The 24,916-nt window shown below is 45.2% G+C and overlaps 1 protein-coding gene and 1 long non-coding RNA gene across 4 annotated transcripts in view; one reads left to right on the plus strand and one right to left on the minus strand.

The window, feature by feature from the left end:
* Nucleotides 1-24,916, minus strand: part of LOC146860053 (uncharacterized) — a 206,664-nt gene that overhangs the window by 131,233 nt on the left and 50,515 nt on the right. The window lies entirely within an intron of this gene.
* The window catches only part of LOC146860054 (uncharacterized), a 300,404-nt gene that overhangs the window by 124,999 nt on the left and 150,489 nt on the right, over nt 1-24,916 (plus strand). For all 3 annotated transcript variants that reach the window (XM_085643828.1, XM_085643827.1, XM_085643829.1), the window contains 3 exons: nt 9,923-9,987; nt 11,179-11,336; nt 21,266-21,384. In XM_085643828.1, coding sequence (XP_085499954.1) covers nt 9,923-9,987; nt 11,179-11,336; nt 21,266-21,384 — 342 coding nt within the window. The remainder of the gene's footprint in view (nt 1-9,922; nt 9,988-11,178; nt 11,337-21,265; nt 21,385-24,916) is intronic.

The following is a 24,916-nucleotide window of genomic DNA, read 5'->3' on the forward strand; positions in this document are numbered from 1 at the left end:
GGGCTTGAATCCCGACTGAGATGAGTGCAGGATTGAATAATTTGAAAAAAGATTTCGAACGGTTGACGGGCTTGTTCCTAATCTTAATTTGTACAGATAGCAGGGAGATATTGCCAATAGTGTTTTTATTTTTTGCTTCAAGAATCTACTGCATGCTTCCCGGTGGAGGAACCACGGCTGCCGAATATAGACTAGATGTGCAAAGTAGTGTGAAGACCGGTGCAAGAGTCAATAGCCATAATTGAGTGGGACATGGTTCGCACGGTGGTTCTGATTCTGATAGATCTTGAAGGCGATCTGAAGAAATATCAAACTACATTGACTAAGCAGATGGTTTTATGGAGTTGGCACTGATCGCTTCGCGGAGTTTAACAAATCTTTATTCTAAAAGTGGCACAGATTGTACACTTTGTCATGGAAATTCATAGCTAGGTCAATGCAGATCCTTTAGGGTTGTGTAGATCGTATGCAAGAGTTCAGATGGATGAATGAATTCATTTTTACAGGTTCTTTAGAGGCACTTATGAATGGTTGAATTGCAAAAGTATAATGGGCTACTTTAGCTTATAAAGTCATCGTTTTAAAATGAGTTTTGGTCAGTAGGACACTATCTGGCTGTGCTTCTTACACTGCATACTGTCTAGCTTTATGCCAACACTTTTATTTATCACGTGGGTCATCCTCAAACCAGGGTTCAGATGGCTTAGTACATCGAGGTATGTGCCTTGTATTTGGGTACACAGCAGCCAAAGCCATATTAATTGAAGTTTGACTTGTTCAGCGCAACCACCGCATTATTTTCCTGAGTGTCTAGGTTAGTGTTTGGGTAGGCTGCATTCAGGGCTGATAAGTGATTCCTGTAACCAGGATTAAGTACTGGCCCGTCCAAGACTTGGGAAAGCATTTGCTGTCTTTAATATTAGGACAAGAGGAAAACCTAAAACCAAGAGTGTGACATTCGGGTTTTGCAGAAGTACCTGTAGAAACTGTTCAAGGTCAAGAGAAGAACGCAACTGAAGAACAGTTAGGGCGGTCGATCTGAAACCTGAGGAACCAGACTCGAGTCTAGGCAATGATGCTCAACAGCCTGTGTTTCTGGGAAAACACTCAAGTCCCCGTGCCTAACAAAAATGAATGTGTCCTTGTGTAACACAACTGGTGCTCATGTAAAGCGCTCTGATTTTGATACCTTGGGGTCAAGTTCGTGCTATATAAAACTCCGACGGAGGCGGGTGGGGGTGCAGAAACCACCTGGCTTTACATGGTAGAAGCAGTCTGAGGCAGAGGGTGATGAATCAATCCCTGTAACGGAGAGGGAAGGGGATAGCATAGATCCAAGTCCAAGTAGTTGGGCTGCATCAAAAGTGTGTAGCTATGAGGGACTCAGTGGACATAGCTGAATAAAACTAAAACATCCTCCCCACCCAATGGCTCGCCTCTGCCCACATTTCTGTCCAGTTGTGTAATCCTAAAACTGGGAGGAATGGCCCTAGATAAAACTGGATGGCGGGCTTTGTGTCACTAAGTTTGTCATAATTAAAACCTCCATAGCGAGCATTGTCTTGTTATGATGTGCATCTCACTTTAAAAAAAAACATGCATAATGCTCCGTTTCCGGGTTTCTACGGTACCCTAGTATTAGAGATGGACTACAGTGAACAGACTGAGCTCTTCTGCTCACTTTCCTGATCATGCATCACTCTGAATTTGTCCTCAGTTGTGGTGATCTCGGACTTCAGAAATGTTACATCACCTTTCAACTACATTGATCACTTGAGTACAGTTTATCCTAAAATGACATCCCCCAAAGAGCAGAGATGCTTTATCGTATTGCGTAAAGGTAGTGAATTGCTCTGACCTTTCAAATTCTTCTCTTCGCTGCCACTCAACCCCTGCAAGCAATACTTGGGCCTCCTGCTTGATTTTTGGTAGGACCAAGACTCGTCATTCCTCTAGTCTCAAACCCTGCATGGTCTACCACTGAAAGGCAGCATGAAATGTAACACACGTTGTGTGGCCATCCACCTCTAGCTCTAGGAGAACCTCATGGGACATGGAGTCTAAGGCGGTGGATGGAGCTAGAAGAGTCAAGGTTGCATTGCCACCTTGATCGAGGGCCCAGTGTAGTTCATCCACCATTGCAACGAGCGTGGACTTAGTATTATGCAGTGGGTCTGAATCCCCATTGAGAGGAGTTCTTGATTAAATGTGAAAGGAAAGAAATGGGTCTTTACTTGCTTGTTCTGAATCTTAATTGAAACAGGTAACAAGGAGATTTGGCACTAGTTTAGTTTTTATTCAATGGAGGATCAAATGCCAGCTTTCAGCTAGAGGCGCACGTTTAGACCGCAGACCGCGCACAATGTTTGCTTTCTGCCCCCTTTCGCTACAGGACGTTCTTCCTGCCCTACCCTTAGATTCTCCACTAGAACCAGCGGGGAATCACTCGAGTCTTATGGAATGATGTTGGTCACACATGGACGCCCTCTCACTATCCGGCCACCACCAGCACTTACCTCCGCCGACACATCTATGTACTCGACTACTACCTTCAATAACATCACACTACGAGTATACGCTGCGCAGCTACCCTGCTCATTCTCAGCAGTACAATTGTACTGACGTATGGTGCTTTCTCCCCGCCCTGTCCATTCTCAGCGGTATACCAGTACTGACATATGGTATTTTCTCCCGCCAGATCTACTGCTTGCTAGCCCTTATAACGGAGGCCCACGCAGCCATACTGTACAAGCATACTGATATTTTGACGCAACTTAACTCCATGGTATGTACGTCTCTTACTGTTTTTTCCTTATCGGGGACCCAACTCCTTAGCTAACCTCAGACTAATCTCCTTTGTTTGACTAAAAAATGCCATGAGTGTTTGGTATCAAATAGGTGTGGGCCTGCATTTGTTGGGGTGGCACTTTCATGCTACTTAGGTGCCGTACTAAGAACAATGCTCTGTGACCTTATACCTCCAACTAGGACCTTGCACTATTGGCACCTTCCATTGCAGTGATAATGAACCGTACATACTAACGAATCGTATGTTCACTTTAATATAAACCACTACTTATCTTTTCCTCCCCACAACTTGCTCCGTTCTGTTCACCCCTCACCGCATCCTTGGTCCTCCCCCCTGAATTTCTTACTTGTGCCATAGAGGCTCTACCAGTCCCATCACCTTACCCTCACTGTTTTCCCGTTTCCATACTCACATCTGTCACTTAAGTTCTGTGCCATGCATGCACTTATGTATTTTTATATTGCAATTCACAGCCCTGAAGAAGTTCATTGTTGGGAATGAAACGGGTTGGCGGACAAATTTCCCTTAACATGGACTTTCTTTGAAATAAGACTGTTGAAAAATAACTCAACAAAGACTATAAGATTTATTGAACAAGAACTTTCTTACACAAAGCGGTGGTGCATCTGCTCCAGCATGGAATTTCCTATCCTCCCTTCGTCACAAACCAGATAACATACTAACGCTTTCACTCAATACATTCATTGGTGGGGCCAATAACACCAACACTCACACACTCATTTGTTCTGCTCTTACAGGAGAGATAGATGTTCCAAACGCTGGTGTGAAAAGAATATCTTATAATCTAATGAAATTCTATTTACATAAACATACACTGAATATCCTTAATCCAACACACCTTGATCCTAAATCTCAAGATATTCCTTCCACTTAGTCGATGGATCAATTTAGTTGAATTTGGAAAAGTGATTCTAATCCTTTTCATTTATATTCAGATGATAATAAATAACCCGACACATTTGCTTGTTAATCAATATTTTTATGTAATGCAAAATTTTAGTAAGATTTTTAATCAATCCATAAAACATCATAGTTACCTAATCTGGCTATTAGTCATCCCCTTAAGTCAATCAATTCGTCATGCGTCACGCTACAGTCCCAAAGATTGGTCTGGACCATAAACGTGTCCGCATCGATCAATGCCCATCAGTATAAGAGTCCTCAGTTCATCAGGAAAATGGGCAGCAATTTAGGATGTCAAAGTTTCAGGGAAACGGCTGTCCTGCAGTATCACCGTCCTCTCCGTCAGCATAACGTCAGGAAAAAGAAAAATCGTCCAAAAAAAGGAGCTACACATCTCACTATTCTACCTTGTTTTATAATGAAATTAATGACCAAATGTAGCAAAAGTCCGTTTTAGGCAATTTGATTGGATGGTTAAGATCGTCCGTTTCGGTTTCCCAAAGTCTATGATGTCGCACTGTCAGACATGATCCATCCGGTTTTGTTGAAATTGTCCATTGTTAAAGCACTTGGCAGTAGTCCAGTTGTGACCTTGTCAGGGTACAGGCTGCGTGGGTCATCTTGAGGCCACTTGTTCTTGAGCCTGGAGCATGCGCACTTAGTCGGAAACCTCGTGGAATGGTAGCTGTTCCGTCGCGTCCATGAGTCGGCCATGTTAACATAGGCCAAATTGGTCAACTTAAGCAAAACAAACACAGTAATTAAAACATGGAAATAACTAATAAAATGTTTAACCCTCACTAATTCCCCTATGTGTGTAATTATCTAGCATATTGGCGACATTTAAAGCGTTTATACTCGCCCAATGATGTCATCTGGTGCAACTTACAATTACATCACAAAAGCAACATATACCATGTAATATTCTATTTTTCTAGTGTTAGCATGCATACGTATATTGGTTTCCAAAATATTTTAGCCATGCAAATGCACATTCCATGTGTAACTCATACATTAGTAGGGTTGATTAGATAGCAAACAAACACATTACTACTTATTATAATTAATGGATTATTCTCATTAGTGTAAACGTGCAGAATGGGGGGGTATACAAAATTTTGTTTAACCCGCTCCATCAGTGCATCACTCCATTCTCGGGGTCCTATGCACCAGCTTCCCTGGTGTAGGTCTCCTGGTTCCTGGGGTATCCACTGGTGGGGTGATTGTCCAACCTTACATCTTCCATGGGCTTTCTTCAGGGTCCTCTGGGAAGGGTCCTTCTGCAAAACTGCAACCGCAACTTCCCCACTGACTTGCACTGAGTAAGCGACTGTGTTTCTACTCTGCACATGGCCTCCGTGAAGTTACTGGGTACTTACCTGGATGGTTCCTTGAGTCCACAGCTCCTCCAAGTCTTTTGGGTCCAGTCTCAACTTTGGTCGCAGTTCATATCCCACTTTATTAGTGTGATTTGGTCTGCCCCTGGCGACCACTGTGTACTTGTGCAACTTAACTGTTCTACTGTTGAAGTATTGTGTGTATTGTAATTATACCTCTGGGAAGGAGATATACCAACGTGTTAACGAGTGTTTATAATAAAGAACTATCTTTAGAACTGCACTGTGTGGTTCTTTTTCGTTTAACCTACACTGCATGATTAGTAAAAACAAGCTGCTTTACACACCTTCTGGACGAAGCCTGCTCTCCACAGCTACCATGAGAGCTTTCTAGGGTTGTCTAAAACTATTAAAATCACCAAAAGGGTTGTCTGGAGTGGTGCTGGGGGCTTCACCTAAATAAGTGTGCACCATATACTAAGTCAGCCTCCCTCACGTAGTTAATCAGCAGACCAGGTTTCAGATGGTTTAGTACATCGAGGGATGTGCATCTTCTTTGGCTATCGAGCAGCTGAAGCTCTATTAATCCAACTGCAAATGGACGTGTTCAGGGCAGCCACCTATCTAATGTCATGAGTGTCTAGGTTAATGTGTGGGTAGTTGGCATTCAGGGCTAAGTGACTCCTGGGACTCTTAATGCCTGAACAAGGAAAGCTTTTTTGGAAGAGTCCTGAATTAGTTACGAAGATGCAAAATTGACAGGATTAAGTAATGGTCTGTTCAAGCCAGGGACATGAATTGCATTTCTTTACAATTTGAACAAGAAGAATTCGACAGTGTGCCTTTTGGGGGATGCGGAAGTACCTGAAACTGTTCAAGGTCAAGGGAGGAGGACAACTGAAGGATCTCCTGACTTTGCATCGGAGAGGCAGTCTGGGGCAGAGGGCGATGAAACCATCCCCGTAGCGGAGAGTAATATCGATTTAAGAACAAGTAATTGGGCTTCTCAAGTGTGTAGCTGTAAGGGACTGATTTAGTGGGACTATCTCAGAACATAGCTCTAATAGATTATGTAGAGATCGGATGTGTATCTGTTAATAGTTCATATTTGGTGTAACTGGTTGTGGTTTAATGTTTGCAATTGTTACAATGTTGTCTTCTAGAGCGGTTTGTATGTGTGGTGAACAGAAACGGGAGCAATTCAAACGGAGTGATTGTATTGCGTCTTATCCAAGTTCATTGGGCATAATGTTCTTTACCTTCAATTCAGGACGGAGGCGAAGGGCTGAAAATGGAATGGCACCAGCTTGGCTTTGTACTATGAAGACCATTACTTCTATTCGAGTTTTGTGGGGCCTGATGTGGTTTAGGCAGAGCAAAACTTTGTTAGTCCAGAGCATGGTGCAAAACGCAACGTACATCCAGGAACAAGGCTGAGCTTCAGCAGATGCCCAGAACTAGTGAAGGGAGCACATGTATTGATAGTCCTTGTGGTCTCTATCAAGTGATGAAGCCTGCAAAGGTATTGCTTGGCTACTTACAGGACCAATCGGACGTCTGAGGATCGTTCACCTCTCGTTGAAGTATGTCATGGGGACATAGGTTGGTGTATGAACCCTGCAGTTGCCAACTTTGTCCATAGTAGTTAATGTCCAGCCCCATTTCCAGTGAAAACTAGAAGGCTGTGACCCTTTCAAGAGGTCAGTAGAAGTATTTATGCACACAGCTGTGAATTCCATCCCAACTCCAGGGGATATTTTAACCACATCTCCGAATGTAAAATGCGAGTGGAATTTTGCCTAAGACATTTATGCCCAAAGGGGCTCCTGGAATAGTCTCCATTATAGTTTTTGAAAGATTGAACAGACCACTCCTGTGTAAGCTATTGGCATAAAGCTCCTTTCTGGTTACTAGGATGACGCCATGCGGTGTCACTTGGACAGCTTCAGTAATAGGCAAGATTCGTTTTGTGACCACTGCTTTAAATCTGTAGAACGGCACTTCGATGAAATAAGTTCCTATATGCCACCGGTGCGGGGAAACGTTTTCTTGCAGGATCCGCACGCTTCTCTTCTGGTGGAGCATGAGGTTGGTTCTCTGAGGGGCTCCCTCCTGCCTGATCTTGTTTTGCTTTCTTGTTGGGTTGCACATTGCACCGAGGAATTAATTAATCGGGCATGTACCAGGGGATGGGCTTTTATAGAACTCTCCTAGTTGTGAATATACACTTTTTTTTTTTTCCTCTGGCACGAGTGTGCTGCCAAGGAGGCCCGCGAGTTGAACCCTCATATTCTAAATGGAAGTGAATGAAAATGAATTTATGCCATACCCAGCTTGTTGCACTTTGTATACCATTGTCATTGAAGTTCACACTAAGAGCAGTCCAATTAATACTGCCTAGCGGATTATCAAGCTAAGAATTCAAACAAAGAAATCCATATCAGTGTTAGTCTAGAAATGGTGCTTTTGTCCTTGAGCATTCCTTGATGGCCACTCCTGACTCCTACCGCACAGCTCCATCATCTCGGTGTAACCGCACTTTACACATTTGCTCTATGGTTCCTAGCCTGTAGGGTTTTCAAACAACCACTGATCCTTATATTGGCTCACCAGTCAGAAAACCTATGTATGACTCGTAGTCTGCATGAAGGTTCGTTTATTATGGTGATGGGCGTCCACTTTTCTGTGGTTGCCTTTGAACCGTAAAATCGCCTCCTTTGTAGTTTACGGTTTAGGGGATATTTTTTTAATCTGCACAGAAACCTCTCTTGTCCAAACCAACACTACATCTCCCACAAGCAAAATATTCGTCTTACTCGGAGTAGGATCTGTTGGAACCTGGAGAAACTATATCAAGTAACAGGTGGGTCTTGCTCTGTGCTTAATTTGTTAAAATCTAAATATAAAAAATAAGCTAGGAAGCCTTGATGGCCGAATACCAAGGCTTCCTACTATGACTCTACATTGTGCCCATTTCCAACACCTTCCTGGACTCCCTGGCTCTCTTGCAGGTTTTTAAAGATATCTACTTTATCCCTTTTGTCATTGTTTTTCTATCTTGACCTTATTCATCCTGTTTTGCTTTTCTACCTTTTTTCTCTTTTCCTATACTTGACATTCTGGTGATGAGAAATGGATCCCCAGAGGGAGTGCCTGTGAACACCGCCTGCAGCCACATGTAGAAGTTGCTTCATTTCTCTGTCAGTTATTTAATATTTAAGTTTGAGGCCTTCACAGTAAATCACTCCCATCCTTGAATATTAGTTTCCAAACCTCTTTCTTGCACACACAAACCCCCCAGAAACTAGGGAAATCTAGAATCGAAAGGAGCGTTGGGATAAGAGTGGGCAAATGGCCACTCACTTCAGTAACCAGACTATTCCAGCTCCACCGCATGGCAAGGGGCAATGATGATGATTGTGTGGCATAGATGAGGCACATGATTGTACAAGCCCCGAAGGAGTAGGTTTCATGAAGCAGGCTTGAGTACTGCTTCAAATTTGGTGGAGGGGGTCTGAGTTGCAGAAGACCAGTACAATGTGTTGATATTGTATGTTGATTGCTGTGGTGCAATTCATTGTGGCTAGGCTGCATCAAGGATCCGTAGCTTGAGATGAAAATAATTGCACCGGAGATATAGAGGGCGAATTGGGTTACTTGCTACCCATTAGAGACTGGTCTGCAGTCCAGTGAAGTCTTGGTAGGACTGGGCTGGGAAGGTGGCACATTAGGTTGTTTGTCGGGCAGTGGCATAGCTATCAAAGGTGCAACAGGGACAGTGGTCTTATGTTCCCACCGCAACCCAATTATAGCTCCTATATTCTATGAAATAGGATGGGTTCCCTATTTCCATTGCCTGCATTAGGCCCAGTGTACCCTTGCTATGTCTGGTGCACCATAATCAATTCTGTACCAGCCCTACTGGCCAGTCTCGCCAGTCTATGTGGTAACTCCTGTACATTCAATTGACCAGTACCAGTCTGTCGAGGCCAGCAGTCTTCGTTAACTCTGCCACTTCTCAAATGGTGGCAAGAAATCCTCTTCCCCCATGGAGCTCTATGGGGCCGTTCTTCAAGATGAGAATAGATTCAAGCATATTCATTGTTCTTCAGATGGCACTGTTTACTGTAAGTGTCCAACATTGATCCACAAGGGCTCAGTCAATACGATTTTTTTACTGTATGCACAAGAGGTACATTTACCAAAAAATTAATCCAAATTAGGATAATCCTACATAGTTTGTGGTTAATCTAGAAAAGACTGCCATTGATCAGGTCCCCATGAGACTAGATGTCAAGAATCCTTAACTGCCCTCATTTTGTAAATGTAAATTGATACTTGTATACCGCTGTGGAACCCATCCTGGCTTTCCCTGTGAGGTGTCCACTCCTGGGCACCCCCAAGGTGGAGGCCAGGCATCCTTAGCGTTGTGGGGGCCGTTGTGGAGATTAAGCAAGCTATTGCCCAGAGTTGCAGAGTGGGACTCCATGATTGGAATAGGCACCGAGGCGAGAATTGTCAGGTCCGTGGAATTTTTTTGAGCTCAAGACCCGCCGAGGCGGGGAATTGAACCCTGGTCCAGGGCCAGACCTCTGCATCAGGGTCTGCCGCCCGAACCATTAAGCCACACTTCTCCACCATTTTGATTCTTCTGTTCTTGGCATGCAGTGAGAATGGGGCCAACTGTGCCGCTCGAGCTCCTGTTGCATCTCTGCTCATCAGAATCCTCTTGCACAGAAGTCCTCTTCCGTGACCACCATTTACCCAACCCACGCTTTAGGGCTCGCCCAATAGTGCCTGTTAGGCATTCAAAGAATGAATGCTTACTCTGCCACTGCATTTTATTTTTCAGATGAACAATATATTTTCTGCTAAGTATGGTGGTAACTTTTTGGGGACGAGAATAAAAGAATTTCTGTAAGTACCGTAAGATTATTTCCCCTCACTTAAGTTTTGCATGCACTGTAGTTAAAATGGGGATCTGCGTAGTATGTTGTGCACTCCACCCTATGTTTCCTTGTTTGTACAGGTATATTGCACAAGTTGCCACCTCGCTTGCATTTCACTGAGGGTGCTATGAGTGGTGTACACTTAGTCTGTCTTCCTTTGAACTGAGCACATTTTGCTATGGGCCTTAATGATTTCTTCACTGTCAGATGAGGGATGGTGTTACAAGATTAGTAATAGTTTTTCACTGTGATGGACTGGTGATGGTGCTATAAGAGTGTAAATACTGTGTTTTATTATGGGATTGACTACTAATGGCGTGAGTGCTAATACTGTTTTCGGGTTGGACTGTGTGCTGAGGGTGTTAATAGTGTTAATATGTATTGAAAACACAACAAATTCTACCATAATACATTTGAGGGGCCCCTTGGTTGTTCATTCCGAACAAAACGATCAAGTTTTATGGGGTGCTGCAGCGGCTACCGCACCCCTAGTCCCGGCTACACTGGGTTTATGGTTACACTAGTATTAATACTGTCTTCACAGCGATGGTATGCTGATGGTGCGGCAAAAGTGTAAGTACTGTTTTTAAAGAGCATTTTTTATGCAATGGACTGCTGGTGGTGTAACTAGAGTTAATAATAGTTTGTCGGGGATGAATCTCTGATGGTGTACAAAGAGTATTAATACTTTATTGGGGATGGATGCTTGATGGTGTAACAAGGATATCGATACTGTTTTTCAGGGGTGGACTGGTGGGGTTACAATATTAAGGCTCTGTGAGCCATTCAAACTATGGCAGGCTGAAAATGAGATTGTAGCACCCAGCTCTGATCCCTTCTCTGTGGTTCAACAAGTGACCTGCAGTTTCATTACTTTCAATGGGTGTTGGCGACTGTTTCCATTGTTGGGCTCCACCTTGTTGGATGAGAGAGCTTGGGAAGCAGAGTTGTACTGTCCTCTCTGAATCCTGTTTTTCCACATCGTCTTTCTCATGGCTGCTGGAAGATTCCTGGCATTTGCACTCTTGGTAGTGTTGGAGCCGTGCAGCTTTTCACTAAGCAAGCGCTGTTGGACCAGGGGGGGGGGGGGGGCAACCCTACATCCACATTACCTGGCATTGATTCTGCTCTTCTCCCCCCCCCCCCCCCCCCTCTCCAGGAATGGTTCAGTGATTGCACAGCTCGACGTTCTCTTTCGGGACAATGTTCCTACCCCCTCCAGTTCAGATGTGGTGCGCACTGTGGTCACCGAGGCTTTCAGGATGACCGATCACCCCTACGATTGGAAGATTGTGCCACTGAGTGTGGAAGTCAATGGTAAGCCGTCCTTATAGCTTTTAGGGGTGCACAAGTGGTCTATGAATGCTTGCAGGCTGCATCTCCTGCAATGTTCCTCCTAGGTGCCCGGGCTCCCTTGTGCCAGTGGAAGCCTATTTACTGGTGATCAGTTTCTTTTCCTTCGATGCATTCGTTACTCGTTCTGTTAATGTTAATGATATAAGCTCCTTTGCCTAAATCCTTTTCTAACCATGGCTTCTAACAGTCCTCAGTTGAAAAAATATCACTCTTGTCTAGTTGCCTTTTAGAGCTGGTATTCTAGCGAATAGAAATTAAGCATGAATTCTGCAAAGTGCTCATTTACTGCCTTTTTAAGTCTGACCAAAGACCATTTTAGCATTTTCGCTCATCTTGTGTAATCAGATTTATGAATCCAGAATAAGCGTTTCTAGGCTTTTGGTGATCTCGCCATCAATTGGACTGATCAACTCCTTCAGATCTTGGCTCCGCTCGCCACAGCATAACACCATGAGACAACCGGTCAGCCCAATGTAGCCTTTGCACTGTAAGCAGTGACCATTTTCGTTACTGCATGCATATATCCACTTTAAAAAGTGCAGTGCCATAGCTGGCAGAATGATACTTTACTTCAATCCTTTTTTTTTCTTTTCAATCTGTATGCATGCTTTCCACTGAACAGTCTTTCTAATACATCGAAGACTCCTGTCTCTCCCCATAGTTAAAAGGATAAGTAGTAGATTCAACAGACTGTTTGCATGTCATTCTCACAGGTTAAAGAATTCAATATATACCATAATTAGGAAACTCCCCCTCCCCCCCCCCCCTCCCCCACCCTCCAAAAAATGAGCTCACAATACGTTACTGATGAAAATCGGCGTTTTTAAAATGATAAGCATTAATATAAACTGGGCTTCTCTTGATCATTTGATTCAGTATAAACATCTTGATTAAGGCGCAATCTGTAAAACTGCCATTTTCAAACAAAGACTAATTCCTTATTCAATCAACATTGAGTCCTTAAAATACCAAATAAAGTAGTTGTACTAGAAATGAATATGTACGTCATTTGGATCTGGTTCAATCTAGTGACCGCCAGCTCTACAAATGCACCATGCGTCATTGCTCCATGTTAAATCAAAGTCTTTCTACTTCATCTAAAGTTCTGACCTCATTGTCCCTCGAGGTTTTTTCTTTTTAGGTCTGAATGTCTGCCATCGGTTAAGCCAGTGCAGATGCATATTAAATACGATACTTGTTTCATTTTCTAAGTTGCCCTACCTGCATATTTTACTTGTCTGACATTTTTTCATGGCCCCAAATGTGACATAATGGTGAATGCAGGAGCCTTCCTACCATGACTGGATCTCTGAAAAGATTCCCTAGCTGCTGATTGGCTGTTTCCCGCGCTTCTGGATATTTATGATATAATAGGCCTCTGCTCAAGAATGAGTGTGAGTGAAGCACTAATGCCCACCTATACCACTTGTGTGTATCTTAGTGCTAGCAGATAGCACTAGGCAATGTAATTTGTGTCCGCCCTGAAGCACCGGAGTATAAACATTAGAAATGTATACTGCAGTAGAGCATATAACTGCATCGATTTCCAACGCCATGCGGTTCGTATTCTATTAATTGCCTTTGGGCAATTTATGTATCGTATGTATGGGTGTTCATCGTTCATTGTACTTGTATGTTAGCATTTTAGCCCTCCGTGTGGCCAGTTTTGGCAGCCTGGATAACTCGGATGTGGAAAAGGGTGCATCTTTTGGCCAGGATCCCACAATGTGACTAAGTGTCGGAGCCAGCATTCGAACCCAGGTCACCTGAAACCATGCATCAACCTAACCATTTCACTGCATCTCCTCTCAAGGAGTAACTTGCTGAGCAAGAGGAAAATACGAAGTTCCCTTAGTGGCTGATATCTCTAACACGAAGAAGAATTGGCAATGGTTTGAGATATGGACACCAGCTGATGAATTTTATTTGGGTGAGGGAGGGCGTAGGATGTAAGCTCTATCACCTTATGGTAGACCCAGAGTGGTTTTAGATTTTAGCAATGGGAATAAACTTTCATGCGCAAAACCTGGTAGCGTATGTTCCCAAAAGGTGGCAAAGCCTTAAAGAGCAAAGGAGTATCGTCTTGGGAAGCTTTAGGTGGTTAAGGCTAGGCTGATTTTAAGAATCCGATGGAGCAGGACTCTTTAACGATTGTCAGAGGAAGTAGAAATGGGGGGGGGTGGGTGGGGGGGCGGGGGTGGATGAGACTCTTCCATGAAGTGTCTGAACTGAAGGGAGAAGCATACATGTTGGAGGAGCATACATGTTGGAGGAGCATACATGTTGGAGGAGCATACATGTTGGAGGAGCATACATGTTGGAGGAGCATACATGTTGGAGAGCAAGGGGCAGGGACAGTCATGACGGGTCACCAGGTCCTGCAGTACGTCTTGGGGACAGGAGATTGTAAAGTCTGAGTCCGAATGCATCTGGCAGAGCTTCGCCCAGCTGGAGGATCAGCGACCGTGGATTGTGGTAGACCGGTGTAGCGCTGCTCCTGGACCCTGCCAGGTGGCATGTGGAAAAGGGGAGCAGTTTTACATATCCAGCCACTGCTGTAATGGCACAAAGTCAGCAAGTACTGATGGCACACAATTCCTTGGGGAAATTGTAGTATTTGAGTTCCCAATTTTGAGATTGTGGGATTGTTGCGAAAATGCACCACAAGAGTGATCTGCCCTCCCTAAAGGTGTAAAAACACAACCTGCATCCCAAGTGTGGACAATTGATAACCTACAATTGATAACCAATTGTAGATTACGGACTTGTTTTAAAAAAAAATTTATTGCAGTTTTTCAACATTTAAACATTCAGTTACGACTAGAGCATCCCTGGACGGCGAGTCCTCAAATAATGTAAAATAGATGGCAATACACGGGGTGTACCATGCCAAACATGAGTGATACATCTGTGCAAGATGTATATTTTAATTGACATATGCAAAGGCATGACCTCAAAAGTAGATGACAGACTGGTTAAATAAAATGTTCATAAGCAACTGCTGAGCAAGCCCTTAGGTTTTCGTCAGAGCATCATATTTATATAGTGCCATAGACCTGCAGGCACATAAGTATTGCCTGATATTTCAAAGGAATCCGAATCTGACTTTAGTCCTAGGATGGATGCTCACTGCTAAAGGGGAGCTCTGGGCCTAATTTAAACTTTTGGTGGTCTCAGCAGTACTCTGCATCCCCATTAGAGCACAGCTTAAAGTTCATCAAGCCAACACTTTTATGCAATTGACCTCTAGCTGAAAACCTAGAGTTTGATATTGGTTACCTTGGACCTTGCTAAAGTTGGAAAAAAAGAAAAAAGCCCCTACCAGTGCTATGGCTTACTGGCACCGGAGGAAGCCATAAAGCACTTTGAATGGTGGCGAGAAATGCAACACAGCATCTCGACCACAAGAAGCAATACACTTTTCTTAGCTAGTTATTTCTTGGTCACTATTTTACTGACATGCCTGATATTTTTATGTGCCTCGTCTGGTTAAAACAAAAAAGAGAATTATTAAAGTTTGGTATTTTAATCCTTTGAACAGTGCATTTAAAGCTGTAAATACAAGATCAGAAGTCTTATATCGGAACCTAGACTGTACCTATTGCATTATTACAGCCAACCGGTGCGGAAAGGCAATGCTGAAAAATACAGAATTTTAACCCCATTCTATTATACTAGCTGCTTGCTTTGCAGGTGTTCTAAACCTGAACAAATGGCTGGTAATTTTCATTGAGAAAAGGTGCCAGTTTTTCAGTGTAGTAAAGTATTTCTAGACTTGGATTGCAGATGCAGCAGACATAGAGGCCATGAACATGCTTACTTGGCTCCGCTTGACCACTACGACGTTGCACATGTTCGACCCCAAAACATTCCTCCACTGCCTCTGAGAATTGAGCTGTCGAGATATTTGTCCCAGGATGGATCAGATAATGCAATACCTTTCAAAGGCTATCTGACTATCTTGCTCCAGTATAAAGAAAGGTAACAAGATATTCTTCAGGAGAATTCTCTTGTATAGAGTTATGTTAGTTATGTATAGGTGTTAAACCATTTGAGGTTCAGACATTGATTTAGGTAAGTAGAAACCTACTCATTTCAGTTCCCTTTCATGAATAGTTGAACAATCTTTATAAAAATGTATATTTATTTACATCTCATAGAACAATTCATAAACCAAGGCAATGAGGACAGAATAGCACACTAACCTATAAACAATCATAACTTGTGTCAAAGCAAATAACAAAGTATGTGACAAACGAAGACAGTCTTGTATAAACGACCACTTCTACTTATTATAAAGAAACCTTCAAATGAAATACTACTACTTTGCCCAAGCAGTTCATGCATGTTTTAATCTAAAAGAACAAGTTACTAACCTATGTCTCTACCAGATACTTCGTTACTGAAGGTAACTAACTTGTTCATCTGATACTGTTATTTGTAGATGCCTTACCTTGGAATAGATACACCAGCAATACCATTGCAGGAGGAGGGTCTGTGAACCAAGATCTTCTCAAAGTCCTGGAGGACTGAATGGGAAAAGTACCTGTCCTTACGGACTTTGTCTAGGCAGTAGTGTCTGGTAAAGGTGTGCAAGGATGCTCGCGTTACTGCCTGACAGATGTCAAGGGGTGGAGCTCCACATGCTAAAGCTGTGATTTGTCGATCTGGTGGAATGAGCACGTAACCCCACTGGAGGGACGTTTGCCAAAGCATCGCATATTTTGATGCAGAGGGAAATGGTCCATTTTTGAACTGCCTGTCCTTTCTTGGCACCAACATAGCCAACGAAGAGTTGATCATCCACCTCGAAGTCTTTTGTACGATCAAGATAAAGACCATGCACGTTTTGGGTCAAGGCGGTGGAGTCTCTCCTCATCCTTGGAGGGATGCAGGGGTGGGTAAAAGGTGAGCAGAGTGAGGTATTGTCCCACATTAAAAGGCGTGATGACCTTAGGAAGGAATGAAGGCTTTGTCCAAAGAACTACTTTATTCAGATAGACAGATAGAACAGGGGGATTAGAAGATAAAGCCTGCAGCTCTTACCCTGCGAGCAGAGGTGATGCGACCAAGGAGGACTGTTTTAACACTCAGCAAACTGAGGGAACAGTTATGAAGAGGCTTGAAGGAAGCACACATAAGAAAAATGAGAATTAGATCCAAGTCCCATTAGTGCATTACGAAAGGAGATGGAGGGAACAGATGAGTAAGGCCTTTAAAGAATCTAACGATAGGAGATTTGAATAAAGAAGTCTTATCTGGCAGATGAGGAAAACCAGAGATGGCTGCAAGATATCCTTTAAGATTGCCCAAAGCCGTTCCCTGCTGGACTGAAGAATGTACAAAAGGACTTGAGAAACAGGAGCAGAAAGGGGATCAACAGTCTATGCTGTGCACCATGCTACAAATGTTTTCCATCTGCAGTTGTATACTGTTTTAGTGGAGGGACGTCTGGCTGCCAAGATAACATCCGACTTTGGGTGGTAGTTTGAAAGCGGTCAACTGCCGATCCTCAATCTCCATGCAAGGAGGTGGAGACTGGACAGGTTCTGGTAAAGATCTCTCCCATGTTGCAGTGACAGAAGATTCTCCCGAAAGGGCAGTCTGATCGGAGGATCGATGGCCATACTCGGAAGGTCGTGGTATGAAACTCTTTGCCCAATCCAGAGCTACACGAGTGGCTTGAGCCCAATCGTGCTTGATCTTCTAGAGCACTCTGGGCAGAAGTGGTACAGTCCGAAAGGCATACTGGATGCTGATGCTCCACTCGCGGCAAAAAGCATCGCTGAGCGAGGGCCGCTTGGGGAAACTCCAACGCCCAATATTGCTGACATTGCTTGTTCTCTTCAGAGGCAAACTGATCGAACCAGATTCTCCCCACCGCTGAAAGAGACCTTGCGCCACCTCTGGGTTGGAGATGCCATTGTGTGATCAACTAGGCACAGACTGTAAACACCCCTTACAACGCATCCCTCACCCCGCATGTTACAACGCAGTCGTTACGACCGTGTTGTAACAACGCATACCATTACCACCCCAGTCGTTCCAACGAATTGCGGAGAGGGGAGAAGGTGTTGGATTTAATATCTAACACCTTCCCTAGTGTCTGCACAGACTGTAGTTGGAATAGTAAATTATACTATTCCAACATCCAGCACCCCCCTCCGCAAGTTGTTGCGACTTGCTGGGTAATGGTATGCGTTGTTACAACGCGGTTGTGATATGCGGTGTGGGGGAAAAAGAGGCCTATTCGGCACAGACAGCGGAGTACATCCATCCTGGCGTTCAGAGAACCAGACCGGTGTTGAACCGCCAGGGTTATGTCCTGATGTTCCAGAGACGCTCTTGACAAAGGGTCCACACCTCCCCCCCCCCCCCCCCCCCCCTCCCTCTTTGTTGCAGTACCACATGGCAATGGTGTTGTCAGTGAACACCTGCACCACTTTCTCCTTGAGCAGGAAAAAATGCTTTCAGTAAAAGTCTGATCACCCAGAGCTCCCAAAGGTTGATATGGAAACCGTACTCTGACAGACTAGACACCTCTGATCTTCACCTCTCCCAGATAGCTGCCCCATGCCAGAAGTGGCGCATCAGTCACCACCGTTTGAAATGGTTGGGGAAGGGAGAGGGATCTGCCTCTGACCCAATCTTGGCTCATTAGCAGTCATTGCAGTGGGAGTGCAGTTCCCTCTGAGATCTGGACATAGTCGGAAAGAGTCCCCTGATGCTGTGCCCACTGGAACTTCAGGTCCCACTTCAGAGCCCGTATATGCAATCTGGCATAATCCACCAGCAGGATGCATAAGGCCATGAGGCCCAGCAGCTTCAGTCATTCTCGCCGAAATCCAGGATAGAGGCTGAAACATCCTAGCCCAAATAACCTGGAATTGCTGCTCGGGAGTAAAGGCCTGAAACCGCACTATGTCCAAACCCGCCCCAATGAAGGGGAGCATCTAAGAGGGAGTCTGGTGTGACTTTAGCACGTTGATAGTGAACCTTCGTGAATGCAGAAGGTCTGCTGTAGTCTGGGACAACAGCCTGGGCCGTGTCTCTTTTCAACAGCCAGTTGGCGGGGTGCGGGGGGGGGGGGGGTGAGGGGAAGACTGGTACCCCCTGATCTGTGACCCCCACCACCACCTTTTTGAACACCCAAGGGGCACTGGTAAGGCAAAAGGAGCACAGTGAACTGAAAATGCTTATGGCCCACCATAAACTGAAGGGGACATCTGTGGGCTGGCAGGATGGTGATGTTGGAATTGCAGGATGCTTATTTTCACACCACCATCCAGTCTCTTGGGTTGAGTGCAGACTGAACTTGGTCGTTTGAGCATTTTGAACTTTTTCTTCTGGAGGCAGAAGTTGAGGGCTCGGAGGTCTAGTATAGGATGCAGGGTTTGTACTTCTTGGTTACCAGAAAGTAGCGTAAATAAAAACCACAAGCTACTTCTGGCACGGGACCCCCTCTATAGCTCCCTTGTTCAAGTGAGCTGCTTTCTGGCAGAGAAGTGCCTAATGATCCTCCGACATGCAATCGTGTAAAGGTGGCAAGGAGGGATGGGTAGTCTCGAAGGAGAGGGAGTAGCCCCTTTGGACTAGTTGCAGAAGCCACCTGTCTGACATGATGGAATATCTAGTGGAGGTCCTGGTGGATCCTGCCTCAGACTGACTGGTGATGGGCCTAAAATTTCGGACTATGAAAGTTTGGAGGCAGTGACACGGGGGGGGGGGGGGGTGGACTGGCTCATAGAACAAGGCCGCTGGGTCCCAGGCCAGGCAAAGGATGGACAGTTTGCATCAGTCTGACTGGGCTTGACAGGACATGGTTGGGTGCCCCTTCTGTAGCCACAAGAGACGAAAGGCAGGCTAAGGTGGATGAGTATCCACGAGACCCAAGGATCCTCCGTAGCTCGAGGATCCTTGAAGCGTGCAAGCGCTGAGTCTGACTTGTCGCTGAAAAGGCAAGTGCCATCAAGGGGCATGGCCATCATAGAAGGCTGGACATCCCCAAAAAGCCAGAAGTCCTCAATCCGATGTAGTGTCTAACCGCTAATGATGTGGCAGTCGTTCTGCCCAGTGAGTCCGTGGTACCCAGTCCTCATCTTATGCTGAATTTGGCTGCATCTCTCCCATCTGTAACGGCTTGAGAGAGAATGGCCTGGGCCACCTCTGGGCACTGAGGCAGCACCTGTGCGAATGTTTCCCAGATAGTATGGGAGTATCAGCCCAAGAGGCTTGCGGCACCAACGCAATGCCAAGCTGGAGGAAGAGAACATCCAGCTTCTGGGATTCCCTATCCATGGGAGCAGAAGGAAATGCACCTTTTGTTGATGAGGCTTGGACTACCAAGCTCTTAGGGGAGTGTTTGGTCAGGAACAGTGGGTCGCCTGGGCAGGTGGCAGTGGGCTATAGTCCTATCCACAGGAGCCCCTGAGCTGGTTTTGGACCAAGTGCCCAGAAGGACGCCTGTGATGACTTCATTGAATGGCAAAAGGGGTTCAAAAGCGGAAGCCGCAGGCTGAGGCACGTGGGTCAGCAGGTTCGTCTTGACTGCAACCTTAGGGAGCTGGAGGACGAGGACCTCAGCATGCCCTCCACACCACCACAGCATAAAAAGCTCCCTCCTCCATATCCACTGTAGGGGGAGAAAGCAAACCAGTGTCTGGGGATGGACCCAGACCACTGGCATCACCCAGGTCCATTTGCCAGTCCGGTTTCTCAATGACAGTTCTTGAGACCTTTCCCTCGAACAGGAGTGACACGGAGCTGAGCGCCGGCCCTCCAGCAGCTTTCAGGACTGCTCCCCCATAGCCTTCAGGTTCATGGCTCAGCACTCCGAGCACAACTTTAGATCATGGTTGCGCTCCAGACACTGAAGGCACACGGGGCGCAGATCCGTCTGACATCGCTGGATGATGGGAACCGCAAGGCTTGAAGTTGTGACGTCCAACTCCTGGTATGTCGAAGGAAGACTCTAATAAAGAAGCTGACTAGTCAAAAAAGACTACGCAAAAAAATAGCTAAGGGGTAGCCTCTCTGGAACTGATCTTAGGCTAGCGCAGAAAAATAAAAATGACTTCAGCCTTCATCGGGGGTGTATATGTAGGTCCAGCAATGTCCTCCCGGGCGCCCACGATGCAGACAAGGGACGTGGAGTCGACAGATTCCACCGAATGATAGGCAGGGGTACTACTGAATAGAAAATCTCCAGATCCAGAGCGACTCCTGGGGGAAGTTCTATGGTAAGGAATAAAGTACCAGTCCATCGGATTGGTTATTCAGTGAACACATTCGCTGGAACAAAAGTTCATATTCAATATATAGTCTGCTCATTGCTGCAGAATGTAGCAAACCTATTAGAGCCACACAGAGTAACAAAAAATATAATCTCCTGATCTGGAGGTTTGCACGATTTCCCTTAGAGCAAAAACGTATTCTTTGGAGAGTTTATGCGCCATGTAGTTTTGTCTTGCGCCTCTTGTTGGACTCCCAGAAATCTGGTGCAGATTAACTTTCATGTTTTTCAGTGGTCATCTACTGATAGACCATATACAAAATAATTCACATGGTATGATCTGGCCTCCACATTTTAGAGGATGAGTTTCACTTTGTCTAGGGTTTTTGACTTCATCAATGTGAAATACTGATGAATGATGACTTTGATGTTTGCGGCTTATTGGAATGGTTCAATTGAAAATGTACATGAAGTCAAAGCATGAATGAGGATTTTCTCTGATAGGTGGTGACCCAAATAAATAGCAATTTGATGCTCCAAAGATGGTTTATAATGTGGGACGTTTTTGGGGGTGTGATGTTTTCATGCTATATTGTGTCCTCCTCCCCCCCCCCCCTCCCCCCCATATGATCTTGTTAATGCACTTTTATTTTTGTAGGTCTCTCACCAAAGAATCTGGAACCAGAACAGGTGTCCATTTCATTCCTGGCTTTGGGAATGGGTTTTGCTGCATCCCTGAATAATTCTGGCAGCCCCCTTGAAATTCTCCAAACTGAGGTAATTTATCTGAAGAGGATGTTCTAGATGAGGGGTTAAGTGGCTTCATTTATGACGTTCATGTTCAAGCTTCCCATGTGCTCCGCCCCACAAAGTAGAGGAGGTTGCACTTCTGGGTAAGTTTTTTTTTTTTTAAGACCTTACTAGCAAGTAGCTAAAATTAAAATACTATAATCCCACAGGTGACCTCTTAGGGGTCATTTCATTCCAAATCTTTATTTCGGTCACTATGGACCATAAAAGAATGCAACTGAATACAATTATCAATTAAACTTTGCACATAAGATAATAATAGGGGTCATTTAGAATTTGGCAGCTGCCCCCTCTGCTCTATTTGGTGTGTATCCCATGTATTCAATGTGTATTGAGTATATGCCTTAAGTATGGCAGCCAGAGCATCTGACAATTTTTGACAGTTGTCAGAACCGCAAAACGCTAATTGACCCCTTTAATGGGTCTAATGTTTGAAGTAAAATAATTGTGGTGAATATACAGGTTGCAAGGAAGTGAGCAACAGCGATGGGGAATTACAGTGGGTAATCTGGAGGGGTACTGAAGATTTGTGGCAGGGGGATTTGAGATGGGAATGGTGGTAGGTAAGTGACTGATCGAGAAGGGTATGAAGCAGGTTACTAGTCAATTGTGGTTGATGTAGAGTTCCTATGTCGTGCACTGTTGGGGAGTAATACGGGCTAATAAGGAGATGGTATCTACAGAGTTATTCTATGGTGTGTAGGTTTAGTGACTGGGTTGGAGAGGAGTTCATGGTCTATTTTTATGGAACTCTTTTAATCGGTCTCCCGTTAGTGAGCTGGGTGAGTTTCTCTGACTAGCATCGGGGGGGGGGGGGGGGGGGAGTCAAGTAGACACCATGGAAATGAAGTGACTAAGTTCTGGGCATGAGAGATTTGTGAAACTAATTTGGGATTAAATCATTTCTGATTTGACTAGGACGGTGGAGCAATAGTTAATTATGTACATAATGTTTTAAAAATCTAGAAAGGTGCCATGCAATGGGAATATAGTTCTAATACGCTGCACTGGTAGTAAGATGGTTGCCTAAATTAAGATTTTTGCCACATTGAAGGGAGAATGATATGAACTCCTAGGACTTGGGTGCATCTGTCCTCACTAGTGATAAAATGCAAAAGACCATTTCTCAGGCTTGGTAATATTCGGGTTTGCTACCAAGTATCAGTTGGATGTTCAGTCTCAGGGTGTCTGGATTAGAGGCAGTTTCCTCGGAGGCTCCCTATTTCCTCTTAATACGTCAAAGATAATGTTCTTTCAATTTCCTCCAAATATATTGAAAAATTATTATTCCTTTAAATATTTGAAGCTTTCTAAATTAGCTAATCTATTATAACTAGTGGTACTCATGCTAACTAAATTAAGTGTTTTTTTTCTTTTTACTTTTCATTGGCATTTCATTGCTTTTGAGACATTTCTGCCACATTGCAGCCCTAGACTGTTATTAATCATACCATAATTCGTAATCATGCAATGCATTGGCTGACAGTAACCGTTTACCTTTAGGCTGACATAATCCTTTCCTCAGAACCATTTGATTTCTGCATACTCTTGGCAGTCATATATGCCTGTTCCAGGGAACCTGGGTAACTGAACTAATCCACAAGGTGGGATACACTGATTATAGTGTCCATGCTAGACCATCGACTACAGGTAGTTCCACTGGAAGGCTACTTATTTGGGTCAAGGCAAACTTAGCCTGCAAAATTGCCAGGCTGAACATTGAATCATCTGACCAATTAGGTCTTGACCTAATGTCCATAAAGGGGACGTTTGCAGTAAGGTTAATCAACATATAGAACTGCTTTAGTAATTGGAACCAGGAGTCTGCCGCAATATTGACTGACTCACTTTCTTGAGAATTCAGAGAGGGCACTACCTTATCGCAGGAGATCATAACGTAACCTATGAACCAATAGATTACCTATAGAATCTTTTCCAAGAGGAAGAGCTTGCTTGAGGTAGAAAAATTTGTAGATACCTCCTCTTACTCAATGCACAAAGGTTGGTCAACAAGTACTGTCTCTTACACTCACTCAAGGTGTCTGTGCCTATAGCTTTCTGATATCGATGCAACCTTCACCTTTTAAGAGTGAATGTACAAAGTAAGGTAGATAACATAATGGTCTATCTTGATCTGTGGCCCAAAATCTATGATATGGCTGTTATAGACAGACATGATAGTGATCGCAATGCATTGGTTATTTTTACTTTTTTATTTTTATATAGCACGAACTAGACCCGAGAAATCTGGTATCGGAGCGCTTTACATGAGCACCATTTTAATGACAGATCAACATTCATTTTTGTTGGCCACGGGGAGATGAACCCCTTCCCCGCTCATGACGGAACCGTTCCGTCATGAGCCACGGTTGAGCTGTGCTCATGACGGAACGGTTCCGTCATGACACGCCCGTTGGCGGCCGCTCCGCCTGCGCGGCGCTGTTTCCCCGCCTGTGCGGGGGGACAATGCAAATGGGCGGAGTCATGACGGAACCGTTCCGTCATGAGCACAGCTCAACTGTGGCTCATGACGGAGCGGCTCCGTCATGAGCACAGGCCCACCGCGCTGCCCCCCTGCCCCTCCCCCAGCGCTGCAGCGGAATGTCCGCAGCAGCGAAGGGGTTAAGTGATTTGCTCAATCACAGGATGTTGAGCGTTGTTGCCGAAACTCGAACAGTTCTCCAGCTTCAAAGTCGACCGCTCTAGTTGTAAGTCTACATCCCCCTCTCCAAAGTTAGTTGACTTTCCTTATTTGACACCATATTGGTACTTTGGCTCTGTCCATAGTTACCAAAAATGACAATAGGCTGATTAAATGTCCTTATGTAGTTACAGATGAGAAGTCCTTAGCCGGTATTTATACAAGGTTGCTCAAACTATCCTCACTTTGGGTGGATTCTGCTAGTAATGATTAAACAAAAAAGTTTAGTTTCTCACATCTTTAGCCATCAAGAGCTATTTCTGTACTACTTAAAGCCCGTTGCTGCCAGTGAGGTGCAGTGACCTCTGTCCCTCCGGACAGGTCACCCCCCGAGCACACTCCCCGTGAGTGAGCCCGTCCCCTGGTGCCACCTCTGCCCTCTGCTGTGCCCTGTGCCCTCTGCTGTGCCCCGACCGCCGGATCCGCTTGGTCTGCGGATCTCCTGTGCCCCCTGCCACCAGCTTGCTTCGCCGCCTTTTCGTTTTTTCCTGCCGTCTTGCCCCAGCCCCCTGTGCTCCCCCCCCTCCCTCGCCCAGCCCGGGCCGCGTTTCCCACCACCTCCCTGCCGCTGCCCCCCTGCGGCCCCGCCCCTTCCCTCGCTCGCCCTCCCCATTCGCCACCCCGCTCCCCCTCCCAGCTGCCCCTCCCTCTCCCCGCCCCCCCACTCTCCTCATATGGTAGTGGCCAACGCGCAGCGGGCGCGCCGATTGTGCGCCGAAGGTGCGCCAAAGGTAAGCCCGTCTGCGCCCGTCCGTGTCTGGCCCGCGCCCGAACCCCTGGCCCCCGAGGACCCCAGCC

Source organism: Triturus cristatus, chromosome 3_1, assembly GCF_964204655.1.
Source record: "Triturus cristatus chromosome 3_1, aTriCri1.1, whole genome shotgun sequence".
NCBI lineage: Eukaryota > Metazoa > Chordata > Amphibia > Caudata > Salamandridae > Triturus > Triturus cristatus.